At 65.8% G+C, this 19167-nt stretch overlaps 1 protein-coding gene across 1 annotated transcript in view; it reads left to right on the top strand.

Annotated features, from left to right (window-relative positions):
* The window catches only part of KIF1A (kinesin family member 1A), an 85415-nt gene that overhangs the window by 21042 nt on the left and 45206 nt on the right, over positions 1–19167 (top strand). The window contains exons 2-14 of the mRNA XM_072962007.1: positions 1980–2148; positions 7019–7095; positions 8146–8325; positions 9039–9104; positions 9508–9686; positions 10660–10771; positions 12051–12128; positions 12348–12413; positions 12670–12687; positions 14828–14903; positions 15744–15822; positions 16695–16837; positions 18520–18653. Of these exons, the coding sequence (XP_072818108.1) occupies positions 2043–2148; positions 7019–7095; positions 8146–8325; positions 9039–9104; positions 9508–9686; positions 10660–10771; positions 12051–12128; positions 12348–12413; positions 12670–12687; positions 14828–14903; positions 15744–15822; positions 16695–16837; positions 18520–18653 (1314 nt within the window). The 5' untranslated portion in view covers positions 1980–2042. The remainder of the gene's footprint in view (positions 1–1979; positions 2149–7018; positions 7096–8145; positions 8326–9038; positions 9105–9507; positions 9687–10659; positions 10772–12050; positions 12129–12347; positions 12414–12669; positions 12688–14827; positions 14904–15743; positions 15823–16694; positions 16838–18519; positions 18654–19167) is intronic.

The raw sequence follows: 19167 nt of genomic DNA, 5'->3' as shown, positions 1-19167 counted from the left end.
TTGCCAGGGTGACACCTGGAGATGTGTCCCAGTCCATCGGGGCTGGCTCCCCTACAGCCGACAGCCCCCAGCTCTGCCCGCGTCTCCCATGCGCCCTCCCCTGAGCCACCGCTGCCCCTCCGGTTCTGTTTCTTTGAATCCGTTTGGATCCCCGTAGTGACACAGTCAGCTTTTGCCCACCGCCGCGCCACCCACGACCCCACTGCACACGACACCTTCCCCCGCTTCCCGCCACGTCGCCTCTGCGTTCGGGTAGTGCTTTGCGTTCACACTGCGGCTCCCAGGACGGCACTCTGCCGTTATTTTCTCCTTGTAGGATGTTTTATCAGAGTAGATGACAAATCAGGCCTGTCGCTAACACCTCATCAAACCCTTTCCCGGGCGCTTCTCTGTGGCGCGGCCACCTCCGGCCTTGCAGCCCCGTTCTCTCTCCGGGTGGGTGTCCATTGCCTCCGGCGGGGGTGTCCTCCTCAAGGCAGCCCAGGGTCCTCCTAGGACCTCTCCCCCATCCTCTGGGCTGGGATCCCAGGCCTTCCCCACCCACGACTCGCTTCATTCCCTGCGTGCTGGAGCCCGGGGCCTGGCACTTCCGGAGTCTTCCCGGGTCTTCCGTCCACCCTCACTCTCGGCTGCAGTTTGGCTGAGCTTGGAATTCTAGGCAGAGCGTCAGCGCAGCTCGGCAGTCTGAAGGCGCCTCTTCAGCTGGTGTCCGTGGGACGCTGAGGCCCTTCTGATGCTCCGTCTCTCGCGGTCTGCCTTCCTCTCCGGAAGCTGCTGGGCCCTCCCCTTTAGCCCCGAGTTCCTGAGATGTCACAGTTTGCTGCGACGTGCGACCTTTTACAGTAGGTGGGCCAGGCGCACCCTTCGAATTTGGAAACCCGTGGCCACGAGTGCCAGGAAGCTCTCCTGGATTACTGCTTGAAAAGTGTCTTTTCGTTGACCTGCAATTTTATTTCTCTCCTCCTCCTCTCATGGAAAAGTACTTGGTTGTATCCCCAGCTTTTTACTTTACTCTTAAAGATTGTTTTCATATTCTTAATTTCTGAGAAATCTTCCGTATTCGTTAAATGTCCTTTTAAAAGAAGCAACCTTCACTTGTTCACAGGTAACTTTTCCTTCTGAGGATACTAATTACAAGGTATTTCAGTCTTTTCCTTCTCTTGCTGCGTGGTGTTTTTCTGTTGTGTGCCTCTTCTGTTTGTTTAGGTTTCTGTATTTCTTGCTAGAGGAGATGGTCCTGCCCGTCAAGGAACCCTGCCCTCCTCTGACAGCCTGCGTCGGGGAGTCTGCGGGCTGGCTCCCTCTGCGGGCCCTGCGTCGGGGAGTCTGCGGGCTGGCTCCCCCTGCGGCCTGCCCGCCGTTTGGCAGTTTGCCCCGAGTCCCTGGCCTGCAGACCCATCGCCTAGGTCTCTGTGTTTGTCTGCACATGACACGCTCTTCGGTGTGTGTCTCTTTTCTATTAAGGAAAAGTCTCCTCTTTGTAAGGACACCGGTCACGTTGGGTTAGGGTCCACCAACTCAGGGTGGCCTCATCTGAACCAGGCACATCTGCGAGGCCCCTGTCTCCAAATAAGGCCACGTTCGACACCCTGGGGCTAGGACTCCAGCACGTGCACTTCAGGGCTTGTGACTTAACCCGTCGCGGGGCCTCCCTGGGCTGGTGTCCCACACAAGCCTGTCTGCGCCCCACCCCGTCTCTGGCCTTCAGAGGCGCCTGGGGTGCCTGGGTCCTGGGAGCAGGCTGCCTGCTTCTCGCCGGGCTCCTGCTTTCCCAGGCCCCACTCACCCCGCTGGCTTTCTGTCCTACAGTTCGTGGCGTTGCTCTCCCGCAGCTGCTCCGCTCTGTGCCTCTCCTGGGGGGCGGGTGTTCTGAGCAGGCGTCTTTGCGGGGTTGCAGGGGAAGGGGTTCCATTGCAACCAGAAACAGCTGCTCTGCCTTTTCTGAGTATCTTTCTAATTCACGCCTCTCTTTTCCCCAGGGTGTCTCCCACACTCGCCGGGGCTCCCACCGCTGCTAGGAGTGACCCACGCAGGCCGCAGAGATGGCCGGGGCCTCCGTGAAGGTGGCCGTGCGCGTCCGCCCCTTCAATTCCCGTGAGATGAGCCGCGACTCCAAGTGTATCATCCAGATGTCAGGAAGCACCACCAGTGAGTGTCGGCTGCGGCGGGGCGGGCGGGGCGGGTGGGGCTGCCCATCTCCGGGGCCGAGGCCCCGGGCCTCCCTGCCAGGCGCAGCGGCCGCCTGCCTCGGGGTCCCTCCTCGTCCACATGGGGCGTTGGTTTCGGGGCTGCCGTAACAAACGACCACAAACTGGGCAGCTTCAAACAGAAACGTACTCTCGCACAGCTGTGGACGCAAGTCCAAACTCAAGGTGTGATGGGGCTGCGTCCCCTGAGGTCCTGCCTCTGGCGGCTCCTGGTGGTGGCCTGTTGCTGTGTCACCCAGCCCCCTCCGTTATTGGTGGCCTCCCTGCCTGTTTGTCTGTGTCTTTGTGTGGCCTTATAAGGACACCGGCCGTTGAATTTAGGAGCAGCCCTGATCTGCTATAACCTCACTTCAGTAACTAACTACAGCTTCAAAGACCCTGCTGAATAAGGTCACATTCTGAGGTTCAGGGTGGATGTGAGTTTTGGGGACACTCTTCAACCCAGGACACAAGGCTCCCGATTTCTCGTCTTGTTTCAGTGCCCTTGGTTTAGAAGCGCTTTCCTTTGTCTGCTGTTTTGTTTTGTTTCTAACTGTAAGTCATTTCAAGCGTTTCTGAGAAGCGGGTGGCCTGGCACCCACAGAATGAACAGGGAGTCGTGAACGAGAGCAGGTCCGGAAGGCGGAGCCCCAGGCCCCTGCAGCACACAGGACCTGGCGGCCGGAGTTGCAGAGAGGACTTAGCCCCGAGCCTCCCTGCTCTTTCTGCCGTCTGTCGATGTCCTCAGGGCCTGCCGCCCGCCCCCAGGCCCCGCAGGCTCATGCCCAGCCTGGCCTTCCTGCCTCCAGCCTTCCTACTGAGTCCTGGTCAGCTGGGGCCAGTGTGTGCTCAGGAAATGGACCACCGTTCTGGACGGTCCACTGGGACCCTCCTGACCTCCTCCCGCGCAGACACCGCTGTTTGCTCGCTGCCGTCTTTCCCACAAGGCCCTTGTCGGCCAGCAGCCTCTCTACGGTCTCAAAGCCTAACTCATCAGAGAAGTCAGTCCCTTTGCCACACTATTCTGGAATGTTCCGTGCTCCAAATCGAAAGAGACCAGGCATGGGGGACCGCAGAAAGGAGCTTGAGTGTAGCCAGGAGAGAGTGATGCGGTTCTGCTAAAGAAATGGCTGAAGATGCGTGGTGTCAGAGGGGGTCCCCTGAGGTTGGTGGGGCCCTGGTCAGCAAGGGTGCCGGGGGCCCGTGGTCACCGGTCGGCTCCAGGCTTCGATGCCCTTGGTGCTCCCTGCCAGCGCTGTGTAGAGGCAGCTCGCCGGCTTGAGCTGCCTGTCCCTGGGGGCTGCCGTGGGGGTCATGTTGGGCTCCTCACTCGCAGGGGTTGCCTGGCCTCATCTGCTGCCCCGAGCCCACAGGGGCGGAGCTGGCCCCCGCGGGGAGGAGAAGGTGGGGGCCCCTTCCCTGTCAGAGCGAACGTCCCTAGGCCCAGCCTGCACCAGGCCCCACTCCTGGCAGGGGGCCAAGGAGCAGGACAGCGTCCTCACTGCCCCCAGGGATGACGTTCCAGTGGGCACGCGGAGGAGGAAGTAGACAGGCCGGTGGCAGGGGTCGTGCCTCGCGGAATCAGGCCGGCAGTGATGGGTGGGCGCTTGCTGGGGGTGCGGGGTGTGCGAGCCAAGTCAGAGCAGCGGGGAGCTGCCCCAGCCATCAGAGTGGGTGCGGCCGAGCGTCCTCGCTGACGGGCAGTGAGGGCGGCCAGGAGCCCGACCCTGAGCGAACTCCCCCGAAACCCCTGACCTGATGTTTCGGTGTCTGTTTCAGCGAGGCCACCTCCTAAATCTTGCAGGTGTTGGGCAGTGGCCTCGTCCCCACCCGCCCGTGACGCTGTGCCAGTTTCCATGGTGTAAATACTGCCCCCGTGGCCAGTTTCAAGCCACGAGTGGTTTAACCACAACCCGCAGAGCTCCTCCGCGCCAAACCACGAGCTCTGGGAGGAGCCAGGACGGCTCCCGGGCTCGTGGGCCTCAGACCCTGAGAAGCGACTTTTCCTGTTCAGCCCCTTCCTGCTGCTCCCGCCTCCTGTCCAGCTGGCGCCCCCGTGGCTCTCATCTTTGTCCCCTGTGCTCCTGCAGAGCCGGGCAGCTCGCCCAGAGCAGGGGTGAGGGCACAGAGCTGTCCAGTGAGCAGGCCTGAGTCCCCCACTCAGCAGCCCGGGGTCCCGTCCCCTCTCCTCAGACCCACAATAGGGAGAGACCCGCGAGCTGAGGTGGCTGCCCGTCCAGCCTCTGCCCAGGCAGCTTGCTCTGGGGAGGCCTTGGAAGCACTGGTGGAGAGCAGGCCTGGGGTGGACTCTGGGGAAGGCCCTCCCCCTCTGCAGCTCAAGACCCCCAGGGCCAGGGGTCCCAGCCACACCCGGGACCCTGCTCGAGGGGAGGGGGCAGGTGACAGCAGATCCTGAGGGTCAGGGCAGCTCTGCCTGGCAGTCCCCGTGGCGGGCTCTCCTTGTGGTCCACTCCCCGCTCACAGACCCTCGCTGTTGCCCAGCGCCCCTTCGGCACGTCCGAGCCCTGGCCCTGGGGGGCTCCCGCCTCAGGGAGCTCACGGTCCACACAGCGGACCCCCAACCCGGACACTGTCAGAGCGAGGTCGGCGCCTGGGCTGGGCAGGTGTCCTGGCTGACAGAGGTGAGAGGCTTGGATGGGGCGGGGCCGGGCCTGTCTGGACCCCGGGCCGCGGGGCAGGGAGCAGGAGGTGCGGTGCACAGGTGGGGCGCTGGCAGGGCGAGCTGTCTGAGGCCGGGCCCAGGCCGCGATGTGCAGGCAGCACTGTGATTGCTGTCTCCACGGCACCGGCATGATCTGCTCTCGGGCTCCGGCGGCCGTGTCCCCGGCCCCAGCAGGAGCTGAACCCGGGCAGTCAGGTCTCCTCTCAGCCTGGCTCCTGGAGGCAGCATGGCCACGACCCCTTCTGGGCTCCAAAAAAGGGCTGCGCTGGTCAGTCACCTGCTCCCTGCTGCTGGCTTCTGAAGGGCGCCGTGTCACCCAGAACCCCTCAAGCCTGGGGTCTGGGGCCCCAAGCGGGGTCAGCCCCAGGGACGAGGCTCCTAGTGACAGCTGTGCTGTGAGTAGGGTGTTTAGCCAGAGCAAGCAACGAGGAGCCTGCCCTTAATCTGCGGGGCCCGGGTGGCTGTGGAAGCTTGGCTGGGCCGCTGGGGGCCTCAGCTCCCCCGGGCACCACAGCAGAGCCCCGCAGCCCGGGAGGCTTAGACGCCGGTCTGGAGGGTGGAAGCCCGAGACCAGGGTGTCACAGGGCTGGCTCCTTCTGAGGTCGGGGCTGAGAAGCCACTCTGCCTCTCTCCAGCCTCCAGTGGTTTGACGGCAATACTCGGTGTCCCTTGACTTGTTTGCAGAAGCCCCTCCCCAGTCTCTGCCTCCGTCCTCACAGGGCCGTCTCCCCATGTGGGTGGGCGTCTGTGTTAAAGTCCCTCTTTTATAAGGACATCAGTCCTGTTGGATTAGGGCCCATCTTAGTCCAGTGTGACCTCATCCTTACCAGTTACATCTGCAGGGAGCCAGGCTCCAAATAAGGTCACATTCTGATGTCTTTGGGGTTTGGACTCCAACGTGTGAATTTTGACGGGGTGTAATTCAACCCACAGCAAAGGTGGGCTTGTTCTCTTGGTGGGAGCTGCAGGCCGTCCTGGACACGTGCTGGTGGGGCAGGGGTGTGGGGTCCTGGAGGCTGAGCCTGGGAAGACGAGGCCCCCCAGCCCCCTGCGGCTGAGGAAAGCCAGTTCAAGGGGCGGGCAGGCACGGCCTTCGCCTCCAGGTATGGGGGTGCTGGCGCGAGGGTCTGGGCTGCTCAGGTGGGACGGCATGGTGAGGAGTGGCCTCCCACGTGGCCTGGAGCCCTTAGCGCTGGGCCAACCCCACTCCCGGTGGACGTGAAAACCCAGAGAGGCTTCTGCCTCCAGCCAGCCCCTGGAGTCCTGTGTCAACACAGACACCGGGGGTGCAGACAGTGTCCTGGAGGGCAGTCTGATGGGGCAGTGGCTTTCTGCCCGGCCACCAAGGACACGCTGCCTGCTGGGTCTAGGCCTGGCAAGCCATGACCTGTCCAGGGCCGGGAGACACTGGGGTGCTGCAGTCTTGGGGGATCCTGGGACACCCCCTGGCAGTGGGCAAGGCAGCATTGCGAGTCCAAGGCTTCGTTCTTCCTTTGATGACCTGAAGTTTCGAGAGCACCGCCTCTGGCCGGCAGAGGTGCAGCTGGGGGTGGGAGGTGCGGGGAGGGACAGATCTATGCAGAGGACCATCCCTGGAGCTCCTGAGAGCAGACCCAGCCGGGACCTGCAGGTGCACCAGCAGGAGGAGGAATACACTGTGTGGTGTCCCTGCAGAGGGACAGTCAGCACGCCCCGGGCACACGGGCCAGCACACAGACCAGCACACGGGCCAGCACACGGGTGTGGTGTGCGGAGACTGGGCTGTGACTGGGACGGAATGCTCAGCCTTCTGGGCACTCCTAGGGTGCGTGCATCAGAGCAGACGCAGATAGACCTGGGCGGGGGGAGGTGAGCAGGGTGTGGACCCGAGGGATGAGGGTGGGCCGCAGGCTCCTGGTCTGACCCGGTGTCTGCAGGGACAGCTCCGGGCTGTCTTGGTGGGCAGCAGACAGAGGTGGGCGCAGAGATGGCTTGCCTACCTGGAAATGGGGTCCTCGTCCCTTCCCATTGCGGGGACTGGTTTTTCTAGGGCCAGAGACCTCTGAGCACCCCATCTGCCTGCCTCGGGGTCCCTCTCAGGTGGGCGTGCCCAGGGGCAGCCTGCCCCTGCACCGCAGCTCTAACCCCTGTGCTCGTCGCCCTCCCGCAGCCATCGTGAACCCCAAGCAGCCCAAGGAGACGCCAAAAAGCTTCAGCTTCGACTATTCCTACTGGTCGCACACCTCCGTAAGCCCAGGGCTGGGCCCGGGGCGGGGGCTGCCGTGTGGGTGCTGGCTCAGCCCTGCTCGCTTTGTGGCTCTTGGCCAGTCCCTTGACCTTTCTGAGCCGGGGGTGGGGGCTCCGGGGCCTGGGTGGGGGGCAGAGGGCTGAGGCCTGGGGGAGGGGCCTTCTCTCCTGAGAGGCCTTGTGTGTGGAAGGTCGCCCTGAGCTGCAACACGCATTGTCCCCAGCTGAGGCAGGGGCCAAGGGGCTGTCAGCTCACTGTGGGCGGTTTCCCAGGGTCCGAGCCATACGTCCATTTGCTTGCCAGCTTCTCCTCCCCAAGACATCCCAAACTCACCTGCCCACCTGGCCCCAGCCCCTGTGCGCCCTCCACTACCCCTGGGAGCCTGGGAGGCCTCCGCCATCCAGCCCACACCCCGTCCTGCCCATCCCCCAGCCTCCTGAACCCTGAAGGTGTCCAGGCCCCCTGCCCCAGGGCCAGGGCCCACTGTAGGTCATACCTCTGAGTGCCTGGCCCCAGAGCAGCCCCAGGGCTCCCCATGTCACCTTCCTGTCCAGCCCCTCCTCCTCCTATCCCCAGAGTAATCCCGGGCGCATCTAAAGTAACCGGCTGTCTTCAGGACCGTGTCCATGCACTACGGCCTGGCTCCCTGGGCCCCTGGGCCCCTGGGCCCTGCCACCTCTCCTACCCCACCTCATCACTCCCACGGCTGCCACACTGAGCCTTGATTTTGAGCACCGTGTCATGTGCTCCCACCTCTGAGCCTTCACACATGCTGTTCCCTCTGCAGAAATGTCCTTCCTTCCACCCTGTCCCACCCTGGCCCGGCCAGATCCCCCCACTCTTCCCTCCAGAAGTGGCCCACCACCCCCTCAGGGTTATCTCCGTTTTCCAGGTCGCCTGTGAGTGGTGGGCGGGGCAGGTGTCCCTCCCCACTCTGCTGGCCCTGGTGCCCCAGGCCCTGGGCGTCGTGTGGGTGCTCAGTGAGCAGGGTGGGCTGAGGCGTCTGCAAGCCCAGCCTCTGGCAGCCACACCCCCTGCTTGTCCTGCAGCCGGAAGACATCAACTACGCCTCGCAGAAGCAGGTGTACCGGGACATCGGTGAGGAGATGCTGCAGCACGCCTTCGAGGGCTACAATGTCTGCATCTTCGCCTACGGGCAGACCGGGGCCGGCAAGTCCTACACCATGATGGGCAAGCAGGAGAAGGACCAGCAGGGCATCATCCCGCAGGCACGCGGATTGGGGCCGGGCAGGGCCGGGCGGGGCGGGGCCGAGCGGGGCCGGGGGCCAGGGGCCGGGGGCCCATGAGCCCAGCGCCCGCTGGGCCCCAGGAGAGCAGCCTCGGAGAGCGGGGGCTGGAGGGGAGGGTGGGGGCAGGGCCGGAGGGGCAGCGAGCGGCAGACCGGCTGTGAAGAGGCTGGAGACCCAGATCTGGGGGTGGGGAGCTGCGGGAGGGCCCGGCCCTGGGCGGTGCCCACAGCGGTCACATCCATAAGACAAGGTGCTGGGGCAGCCCTTCCCAGGGAGTGCCGTCAGGACTGGCGGCCTGCCGAGGGATGCCTCGGTAACTGCTCGGATCGCAGCCCCCCGGGCGGGTCTCCGAACCTGAGCCGGTCAGTACTTGACCTGGTCAGGACAGGGAGGATGCCAGGTGGTCTGCAGCACAGTAGGCCCTCCACCTCATGCAGACAAGTGTGAGGGGCAGACGGTCCGTAGGAGAGAGTCGGACATCAGCCAAAGGGGAGGCTCTCCCTGAGTTAAGCAGAAGACAGGGGCTCCTTGGCTGCAGGCCTCTCAGTGCCTTTCAGATGGACTGGGATGGGGTGAGAGGGGCCCGGGAGAGCGTGTCCAGCCTGGGTTGCAGGCTGCCCACAGCACCTCGAGGGCGGAGCTCCGCGAACAGCCCAGCCCAGAGTTTGACTGTGTGTCCTCTGCCCCCGCAGCTCTGCGAGGACCTGTTCTCCCGCATCAATGACACCACCAATGACAACATGTCCTACTCCGTGGAGGTAGGGCTCTCCTGGCGTCCGGCCCTGGGAGTGTGGCTCTGCTGATTCAAAGTCAGCCCCCGAGGATCCACGGGTCTGTGCCCGTGGTTTGCCACTCACTCATGGACGAGGCAGACACGCGGTGCGGGGGGCGGTTCTCTGCTTCGTGATGTTTAGTGAGCAGCTTCCCTGCTCCGAGCTGCATGGCTGGGCTGTGCTGTGGCCAAGGTGGCCCTGGTGTGACCGCGTCGGGTGAGCCCCGGCATGGTGGTGGGTAGGACAAAGCCAGGCAGGCAGGGGTGGGCTGACACCCCCAACGTACACATTCACGCAGGGGCCATGGCCCCACTGGCGGCTGGGAGCCCGTGGTGTGCCCGCTGCTCCCTCCACTTCCGGGGTCCCTCATGTCATCTCTGCCCTGCAGGTCAGCTACATGGAGATTTACTGCGAGCGTGTCCGTGACCTCCTGAACCCCAAGAACAAGGGCAACCTGCGTGTGAGGGAGCACCCGCTGCTGGGGCCCTACGTGGAGGACCTCTCCAAGCTGGCAGTCACCTCCTACAATGACATCCAGGACCTCATGGACTCGGGGAACAAGGCCCGGTGCGTGCGGGGTGATGCGTACCCTCCCCTGCGCACAGTTGCTCGTCTCTCCGAGGGAGGCCCTGTCCTTAGGGCCCCTGGTGGTCTCCCCGTGGGTGGGGGCCTTGTGGGCCTAAGGTCATTCATCTCCTTGGGGTCTGCTCCTCCCGGGGGTTCAGGCACCCTGGGGTGATGGTGGCTGCCCTGGGTGGGACCACACTGCGAGGGCAACCTTGTCTGCTCCGAGGGCAGAGGGCCCTCTGGACAGGGTACGGGGCTGGGGGCATGGGGTGTCATCTGCAAGGCACTGCCAGCCGTAAGCGATTAGTCTCCATGGCCGTGGTGCCCTTGGCCTCCCTGTCCTGGAGGGTCTGCCCTGGTTGTCACAGCCACAGTCCCCCGTCGGCCACGCGGGGACTCCCGGAGGGTGAGGATCCCCGGGTCATTCTCCGACATCCTGCACCTTACCAGTGGCCCCGTGGGGGTGGGTGCTGTTCTGACAAGGCCCCCCTGTGGAGGCAGCTGTCGCCCAGCCTGTGGGCTCCCGAGGGCTCTGCCCGTTGGTGGCATTGGGACCAGCCACTGACCTCCACTCAGGCAGCCTGGCCTTGTCCCCAAGGCCACACTGGGATGGACGGTGGTGCCCCCTTTTCTTTCTGGGGGCCTTTCCATGTCACAGCCAAGGACCTGTTACTGGGAAGCTGGCTGAGCAGTGCCGGGGCTCTGCTGAGCCCCTGGGAGTGGGGAGAGGGCCCGGTCACAGCGCCCTGAGCGCCAGGCTCCAGCTGGAGCCCCGATGGACGTGGTGGACAGACAAGGGGGCCCTGCTCGAGCTCTGGCAGGAGGCACAGTTGCCACCAGGCCGGACAGGGCTGCCCCTGGAGCCCCGGGGAGCTGACCTCTCGTGACCTGGTCGGGCGGGCTGGCACCACCAGTGACCCTCACACCTGACCACAGGACGGTGGGTGACGGAGTGTGGCTTCTGTTTCTCCAGGACAGTGGCGGCCACGAACATGAATGAGACCAGCAGCCGCTCCCACGCCGTCTTCAACATCATCTTCACTCAGAAGCGCCACGATGCAGAGACCAACATCACCGCAGAGAAGGTGGGCAGGGCCCGGGCTGGGGACGGGGCCAGGCTGGTCAGGTGGGACAAGGAGGCCAAGCCGGTCCACGAGGCGTGGGCAGCGTCCTCGCATTGGGTGGGGACTGTCCCCTGCCCAGTCTGGGCCTCAGCGAGAGGTTGGCCAGGTCTTCGCTGCCACCTTGTCTGGGTGTTTGGTGCCACCTGGGCATGGAAGGGACTGAGCGGAGGAGCTGTGGACCCCGGGTCTGCCTCCTGCCAGGCAGTTTCGGTGGAGACTGGAGGGAGGGGCGGAGGAAGGATGTCCCCAGGGCTACACCACAGGGGAGGCGCCGACATCTGCAAGCACAAAGGAGAGGCTGTGTTGAGAGGGAGCCACCCGCCCGCTGCCCGAGCCCCAGGTGCCCTTCCCCCGCACCTCTGCCTGGTCAGCAGACCCAGGCGGCTGTCGTCCGCTGGGGCCTTTACCCAGACGCCTGTCTGTGGGCACTGGGAAGGGGCAGCAGGGTGGGCGCCGAGGCTTCCTGTCCCTCCACCACGCTGACCCTAGACGTGGTGTTTTCTCCGGCAGACTCTCACCCCTGCCCTGCCCTCCAGGCCCACTCCTGGGGGACCTCAGCTGCCTCCTGGGGGCAGGGCTTTCCTGGGCAGCACCCTGGGGTCCACAGAGGGGCTAGGGGCAGTGAGGGCCGCTCAGTCCCTGAGGATGTCGGGGTCACTCGGAGGCTGGGGAGGGTGGCGAGGGGAGCTGGGCCTGGGTCAGCCTGGCAGCGGGCTGCCTGCTGTCCCCACCCTTGGGCTCGGGGCACCAAGAGGTCCCACTGGGTGAGTCCTGTCTGCAGCAGCCGTGGCGCAAGAGGGGCTGCGCCTCCCCGGGTGCAGGTGGCCGTCTGGCCTGGGCTGCGGGAGTGTTGGTGGGCCCCTGCCTGGTGCCCAGGCCAGTGCTGGGTGCAGCCGAGCCCTCACAAGGCCTCTGAGCTACGGGCTCTTCAGAGCTGGATTCAAGTCCCGCCACAGACGAGGAGCCCCAACTGAGGGTGACAGTGACAGGACGCCCCTTGTGAGGAGAGCCTGGCACAGAGAGCAGCTCGGCTGCAGCGCCAGGTGCTGGGGGACCAGGGCGGGCGGCCTCCCAGGGGAGGAGGCTTTGGAAGAGCTGTGAGCAGAGGAGGCTCTGCCCTGTGGGTCGAGAGGCCTGGGTCCCGCTCCTTCCCTCTGGCGGCTCCTCGAGGCTGGCCTGGGGAGGTGGGAGCCCCACTCGGGCTCTCGGTCTCCTACATGGGGCCTGTTTGCTGTCGCAGGTGAGCAAGATCAGCCTGGTGGACCTGGCCGGGAGTGAGCGTGCCGACTCCACGGGGGCCAAGGGCACGCGCCTCAAGGTAGGGGGGCCGGAAGGTCTTCACCTGCTGGACTCACAGCCGTGGCCCGATGCCCGTGCCGCGGCCCTGGGGACACAGACTGAGACCCCGGCGGGAATGGGGCTCAGTGGTGGGTGGCAGGAAGGGGGGAGCCCCAGTTTTGGGGAGAGGCAGGGGAGGGGGTTCAGGCCCGGGACCACTGGGGTGAGGGGCTCCCTGACGTCTGTCCTCCACACACAGGAGGGAGCCAACATCAACAAGTCCCTGACCACCTTGGGGAAGGTCATCTCCGCTCTGGCCGAGATGGTGAGCGGCTGGGGCGGCTGCAGCCGATGGTGGGGAGGACGGTGGGGTGGATGGTGGGATGGACAGCGGGTGGGGGGTGCCCGACCTGCCCTCCTGCTGGCCGGTCCCTGTGGGGCTTGGTTGTGGAGAAGCCCAGAGGCGGGGGTCCCAGCGGGAGCAGCCATCCTGTCACTCCTGAGTCTCTGTGTCCCGACTGGTGAGGAGGGGACATGCCAGCCTCGCTCCGGCCTCAGACACTTTGTCTTTGCCTTTGCAGGACTCGGGGCCCAACAAGGTAAGCTCACCCTCCCCCGGGGGAGGGTGTCCGGGGTGCTGGCCGTGGAGGTAGAGGGGTGGCGAGGAGAGCGGGGAGATGCCTCCCCCAGGACAGCCCTGGGCTGTGAGGGGACCCGGACAGAGGGCCTCTGGGCGGCAGCTCCGCGGCGGAGGCCTGAGCAGGAGCTCTGAGGAGCTGTGAGAGGAAGGGCGCAGAGCGCGGGAGGGGCTCCGAGGACCTGCCTGGGGAGCCGCGAGGAACGTGTGCGGTGTGCGGAGCCACGTCGGGTGGGACAGGGAGCCACGTGAGGGACCGCGGGGGACCTGTGAGGGGCCCTGTGTAAGAGGGCATGCGGGGCGCGTGGAGCTCCGTGTGGACTGTGTGTGGAGGTGTTGGGAACCGTGTGGACTCCCGGGGCTGTGGAGACCTGACGGAAGGTCAGGAAGCCCCGTGAGCAGCGGGAGCTGCGCGCTGCGCTGTGGAAGGAGCTGTGCACGGGGGTGGCAGGGACTGCAGGGCACTGTGTGTGGGACCACGTGTGTCCCTGTGTGACGCCCTGAGGGGCGTGAGGAGACGTGTAAGGGTCTGGGCGAGGGGCTGTGAGAGAGACTTGGCAGGACCCGAGTGAGAGGAGCTCGAGGAGCGAGTTGAGGGTCTGCCTGGAGCGGGGAGCCGGTGGGGTACGAGGATGCTGAGGCCAGAGAGGGCGGGGCCTGAGCTGGCCCCGAGCCCCGGGTCAGAATCTGGCTGGTCGTGGTGGAGGGGGAGCAGTGGGGGGGGGGGTCTCATGAAGGCTGCTTTAGCGCAGGACATGCCCTCAGGCTGCCGGTGGAGACCGGCTGGGAGGGCACGGGTGGCCGGTGTGGCTGTCAGGGCAACAGAGGGCCGTGTGGCAAAGGTCCAAGGAGTGAGAGGGCAGAGGCTGGGAGGGCGGAGGAGAGGGAGGCATGGTGGTTCAGGGAGGAGCTGGCCTCCCCCGCAGGGGCCCTGGTGGGGAGTGAGCAGCGCTGAGGGGGCAGCGGGTCAAAGGGACTCGGCTGGTGGCCGGGGCGATGGTGCTTTGGAAACAAGGAATACGGCAGACTTACTGCATCCTCGGGAATTAAACAATGGAAGCAAAGCGGCAAGAAAGGTCTTCACGCAGCGAATTTCCAAAGGGAGCAAAGAAAGCCCTCGGCCCCGCGGAGCCGTCGCCAGGCGGACGCTCTCACACCTGCTCGCAGGGACGCCGGCGCAGCATTTCGGGAACCCACCTGACCGCGTGTCTCTAGAACTTTCAGGTCGTCTCAGGGATCGTTCTGAAGGGCGTTGCCGCAGTGTCTGTGCCCGGAGAAGCAGCCACCCGGCGGTGGCATCTGTGTGTCCCCCAGGGTGGGCGCTGGGTGGGGGCAGGTCTCCCGGCCGCCACGGGGGCTGAGCAGATGCTCCTTAAGCAAACGTGTGCACGAACGAACGAGGAGACTCTGGAAAGCAGCTCAACAGCCAGGACTAGCGGAGCAGCCGGCTCGGCCTCTGCGCACCCGTGTGTGAGAAGTGGGGCCCAGCAGCCATTCCCCCGCTCGCTTCTGTGTTCTGAGTGACCGCCGTTTGCCTTAGTAGAGGGACAAAGGGAGGCACGTGAGGACGCTGCGCACCGCGGGGCAGGAGACGAGGTTGTTGGGGGGCTGGTGAGTGGGCTCCCCAAGGCTGCGGGGGAGGGCTCACCAGGAGAAGGAAGGCGCGTCTTGCAGAAGGGGAGAGGCGGCCCGAGGGCGCTGGCGGAGGCCGGCGGGGCCATGTGAGCCGCGAGGCTTTCTCCTCGCGGTCCGCGGGGCTGCTGACGGGATTTGACGGGGCGGTGGGCTCGGCCTGGCCCTTCTGCCGGAGCTCAGGACACGCGTGCTGGGGTGCCGGCCCCCGCCCGGGCTCAGTCTGGCCGTGTGGCCCAGAGACGCAGTGGGACAGGCAGGGAGGCGGCTGAGGAATGTGCTAGCCAGTCCCCGACTCCAGCCCGAGTGGTGGCGCCTGGGGCTCCTGTGGGGAGAGGCCTTGGCAACAGGCCCAGCCCTGCCCCCCCCGGCAGCCTTGGCTTTGGGGGCCTGCCCGCAGGCCTGTGCTCGTCCACTGCCTCCCTTCTCCAGTGGGCTTGAGGTTGACCTTGAACCCTCCTCCCCCACAGAACAAGAAAAAGAAGAAGACAGATTTCATTCCATATCGAGACTCAGTGCTGACCTGGCTCCTCCGGGAAAACCTGGGTGAGGATGCGTGGCTTGCTGTCCTGGGGTCTGACACCCACCCCAGCTGCCGCCCTGCCTTCCCACCTGGGATGGGTCCCATCCTTTCTGGGCTGAGATGTGAACCGGGGGCTCCTTGCAGAAGGCCTGGGCCAGTGGCCAGTGGCCAGTGGTAGGTTAAGGAAGCAAGTCTGGAGGACCAGGATGGCCCTCGGGGAACCTCTCAGAACACGCACCCACCCTCATTAGTGCTCCTGGTTCAGGCCTGCGACACCCAGACTGGTAGCCACCCTTCTCGGGGCCTGAGTTTCCCCTGGAGACCTGGGACTCGCTGATTCTGGGGAGCCCTGCTTACTGGCTGGCTCTCGGGGAGCTTCAATGAATTACCCCTCCTCTGTTCACGTGAGGTCTGTCCTTCTGAACCCCCAGCACGGACAGGACAGGCAGTGGTCCTGAGGGCTGCTGAGGCCCCTGACCCCGACAGGACGCGCTGCCCAGTGTTCCTGCCTCTGCTGGGCTAGGAGCCTGAGCTCGACTGGGTTGAACAGCGTGCCACCTGTTGGTTGCCAGGATCCATGCGGCCCCGGGCCGGGAACCTGAGCTGAAATACTGGAGAAATATTCCAAACAGGAAGGATAAATGTGAAAGTTTTACTGGATGTAAACAGTTCTCATCTTGTAGTAAATGCCATAAAACCCTCCCCAGCTTTCCCCTGTATGACGGGGTGGGGGGCCTACTTGGTGTGCGGTGACCCCACACGTGAGAAAACTCTGCTTAGAAGACGTGCCCCCCAGCTGTGTGTGGCGGGGGTGGGGGCAGCCGGGCCCATCCCCTGCTGGGACGACCGCGTCTCCCCCGCAGGCGGGAACTCGAGGACAGCGATGGTGGCTGCGCTGAGCCCCGCAGACATCAACTACGACGAGACGCTGAGCACCCTGAGGTGTGTCCTGGGTGGGAGTGGGGGGCCATGCTCCTGGGGGAGGGCTGTGCTCCTGGGGGGGGCCTGTGCTCCTGGGGGAGGGCCGTGCTCCTGCGGGGGGCCGTGATCCTGGGGGGGGCCTGTGCTCCTGGGGGAGGGCCGTGCTCCTGGGGGGGCTGTGATCCTGGGGGGGTCCGTGTTCCTGGCGGGGAGCCTGTGCCTCTGCCGGCTCCTGGGGGGGTGGGCCCTGTCCCCCAGCGGGCTGGGGCGGGAGTAGATAATTCAAGGTGACTCCTTGGGGGCCATCTCACCTGGACTCCTTGAGGCTCCAAACGGCTGTCGGGGGCACCTGGGCCTTCATGGGCCCCCTTCAGTTCCCACCACCCTTGGGGGTGAACTTTATGGCCACAAGTGGCCCAGAGCCCAGGCCTCAGACCTGGAGAGCTGTGCTCATGGGCTGAGCAGTTTATACCTGCCCATGGGCCATGAGAGCTACTGGGGGTCTTCAATGAGCAGGGGGACAGATGTGTCTGAAGGTCCCCGTGGCCAGGGCAGTGTGGCCCTGTGGGAGGCTACTTGGTGGCCTGGGTCAGCGCTCTAGTCTCTTGACCTCGCACCACAAGGGCCTTGGGATGCAGGTTAGACTTGCTCCGTCCACCCTGGGGCCACAGGTCCCGGTGCGAAGGCTCGCCGTGGGGAGAAGATACTACCCCGCGCCTCCTCCTCCTGGGGAGCCCACCCGTGGGTCAGTGGCCCCAGGGGCTCCCGTGGGGTGATGCTGTCTCTGTCCAGGCCTGGGCTGTGAGATGTCTCTACAGCTGGGAGCGGGCCGGGCCCGGGGAGCCGGTGGGCCCGCAGGCACGGCCCAGCCCACAGCTCGCTGTGCTGCCCAGGTATGCAGACCGGGCCAAGCAGATTCGCTGCAACGCCGTCATCAACGAGGACCCCAACAACAAGCTGATCCGTGAGCTACAGGACGAGGTCGCCCGGCTGCGGGACCTGCTGTGCGCCCAAGGGCTCGGCGACATCGCTGACAGTGAGTGTCTGCGCCCTCCGGTCCCAGGGGGCCTCCCTCCTGGGGCCACCCCCGCGGGCTGCGGCCGGGCTGGGGCGGGTCCAGCCGCCCTCCCGGCCCTTAGGGCCCACGTCCCAGGCCCTGCTCCGGTTTTGGGGCGGAGCTGCCTCTGGGTGGGAGGCCAGGGTTCTGGCCTTGGCCTGGGTGGGCTGCATGGTTCGGGTCTGCTGCTGGCCCAGGCAGGCCAGAGATGGTTTCCCTGGAGGCCACATCAGCGTCCACGGTGCCGGGATTTGGCGGTCCCGTGTCCTGCCAAAGACCACCGCCGCCCTGCCTGCCGCAGCGGGCGCCCTGGAGACAAACCTGTTCTTCTGTTTCTGTCTCTCCCCCACGCTTCCCTCCCCTTAGCCAACACTGTGCCCGGAGGACCCAAATGTGTGTATCCCCCTGCTGCTCTCTGCGCATCCCTGCTTCGCCTGGCCCGCGGGGTGTAGGGCAGCACGGGGGTGGGGGTACAGCTGCTCTCCTGCCTTCCCCTCTTTGGGGCTGGCGGGCCAGGTTCCCCTCGCTCACGGCGCCCCTGGTAGACACAGGGTCACAGCGCCTCGCAAGCCCGTGTTCCCGGTTCACTCCCCTCCACACAGTGTCTCTGTGGGAAACTGAGGCACAGAGCAGCCAAGGCCTCTCAGACCAAGCGTGGCTGAGACCAGCCTCTCTGAGCCTCTGTGCTCCTAGAGGCCTGGGAAGCTCCTCGTATCAGCACAGAGGCCTGGACAGCTTGGAGGGCCCTTGGAGGGCTGGGTCTGTCCCGGCTCCTGGTTCTGGACCCCTCTGGCCCCGGGCACCCCAAGGCCCCCTCCCCTGGGAAATGCCAGGAGTCCGAATGCTGCCAGACCCATCCGGCCTGTGTGCCCGCTGGCCTTGGGCTGGCTCCCTGCCCTGGGCTGCAGGGTGGCTGGGTCCCCACCCCCCGCCCCGTGCTGTCCTGTACTTGCTGCTGCTCTGCGGTGTGTCTGCTTCTGCCAGGAGGGGCCTGGGACCTCCCCCACCAGGGGGTGTTTCAGCCCCAACTCCCAGGCCCTGGGGGACAGGGAGCCCGGGGTGAGGTGGGGGGGTCTCTGGGCCCAGAGCAGCTCCTTGAGGTGGAGGCAGGGGGGCTCCTCTCGGGTTCCCAGAGGGGTTGGATGGTCAGCACAGCCCAGCCTCCACAGCTCGGGGTGCATGGCTAGCTGGGTGGGTGGTGGGCGCGAGGGGTGGCAGCCAGGACGGGGACGAGCGTCAGGGCCTGGGTGCGGGGGGGCCGCCGGCGGTGCCAGGAGGAGGCAGGAGGGCAGGGAGGGCAGGAGGCTGGTGGAGCCCTCGGGCCCACGCAGCTCAGATGCAGGGGCTGGGAGGTGGCTGCGGGCTTGGCGTGGGTGCAGGGGAAGCAGGGCCCCTGCCAGGAGGGTGCAGAGGACTCCGGGGCCCCCCGGGGGAGCAGAAGGGCCTTGCATGCGCTGGTCTGCCCCCAGCTCGCCGTGGCTCCTGTTGCTGCCTTCTCTTCACCCACCTTCGCTTTTTCCCAACTTGGTCTTTTTCTCTCTCCTCCTGTCTGCCCGCCTCCCCTCTCCTTCCCTTCCTCCTAGACGTGTCCGACCTTGAGAACAATAACATTAACCGTGGCGGGGCGGAGCTGAGTCAAGCCCCTGACAATCTCTCCACAGTGACCAACGCCCTGGTGGGCGTGAGCCCCTCGTCCTCGCTCTCGGCCCTGTCCAGCCGCGCTGCCTCCGTGTCCAGCCTGCACGAGCGCATCTTGTTTGCCCCGGGCAGTGAGGAGGCCATCGAGAGGCTGAAGGTGAGGCCGGGCTGGGCTCGGAGGGGCGGGCGCCCAGGCCGAGGCCCCTCCTCCTGCCCGGCGGCACTGAGGCAGGCAGCAGCGGGCCGTGCGGGTGGACGCAGAGTGCGTCTGAGCCCCGGCGTCCCTCCACGTGACCAGCACTCTCGGTCCAGCGCGGGGGCCCCGCCTGCTCACCACGGCGTGTGGGGGTCCCCGGGCCTCTGCGCCTCCTCCCGGTCCCCGTGGCTACACCTGCTCTGCGGCACTCCCCGCCTGGTCTGGCCGGGTGGGCTGGTTGTGGGTGTTTGGTTGCCGGGTTTCTTCTGCAAACGGCTGCTGGGTGCTGGGTGTGAGGGGTGGAGGGTGAGCCCAGATCCTGGAGACTGAGGGACGGAGAGACCAGGGCTCAGGGGCCGGACGCAGGCTGGTGTGGGGATGGGGTGTGAGGTCACCCGGGAGCACAGGGCCCAGCGTGCTGTGGGGTCCCACCTGGGCACACACGGGGGCTCCCTGAGGCGTGGGGGGCCACCTG

This window comes from Vicugna pacos, chromosome 5 (genome assembly GCF_048564905.1).
Source record: "Vicugna pacos chromosome 5, VicPac4, whole genome shotgun sequence".
NCBI classification, from domain to species: domain Eukaryota; kingdom Metazoa; phylum Chordata; class Mammalia; order Artiodactyla; family Camelidae; genus Vicugna; species Vicugna pacos.
The sequence above is the reverse complement of the archived record's forward strand: the minus strand, read 5'-3'. Positions and strand labels throughout refer to the sequence as shown.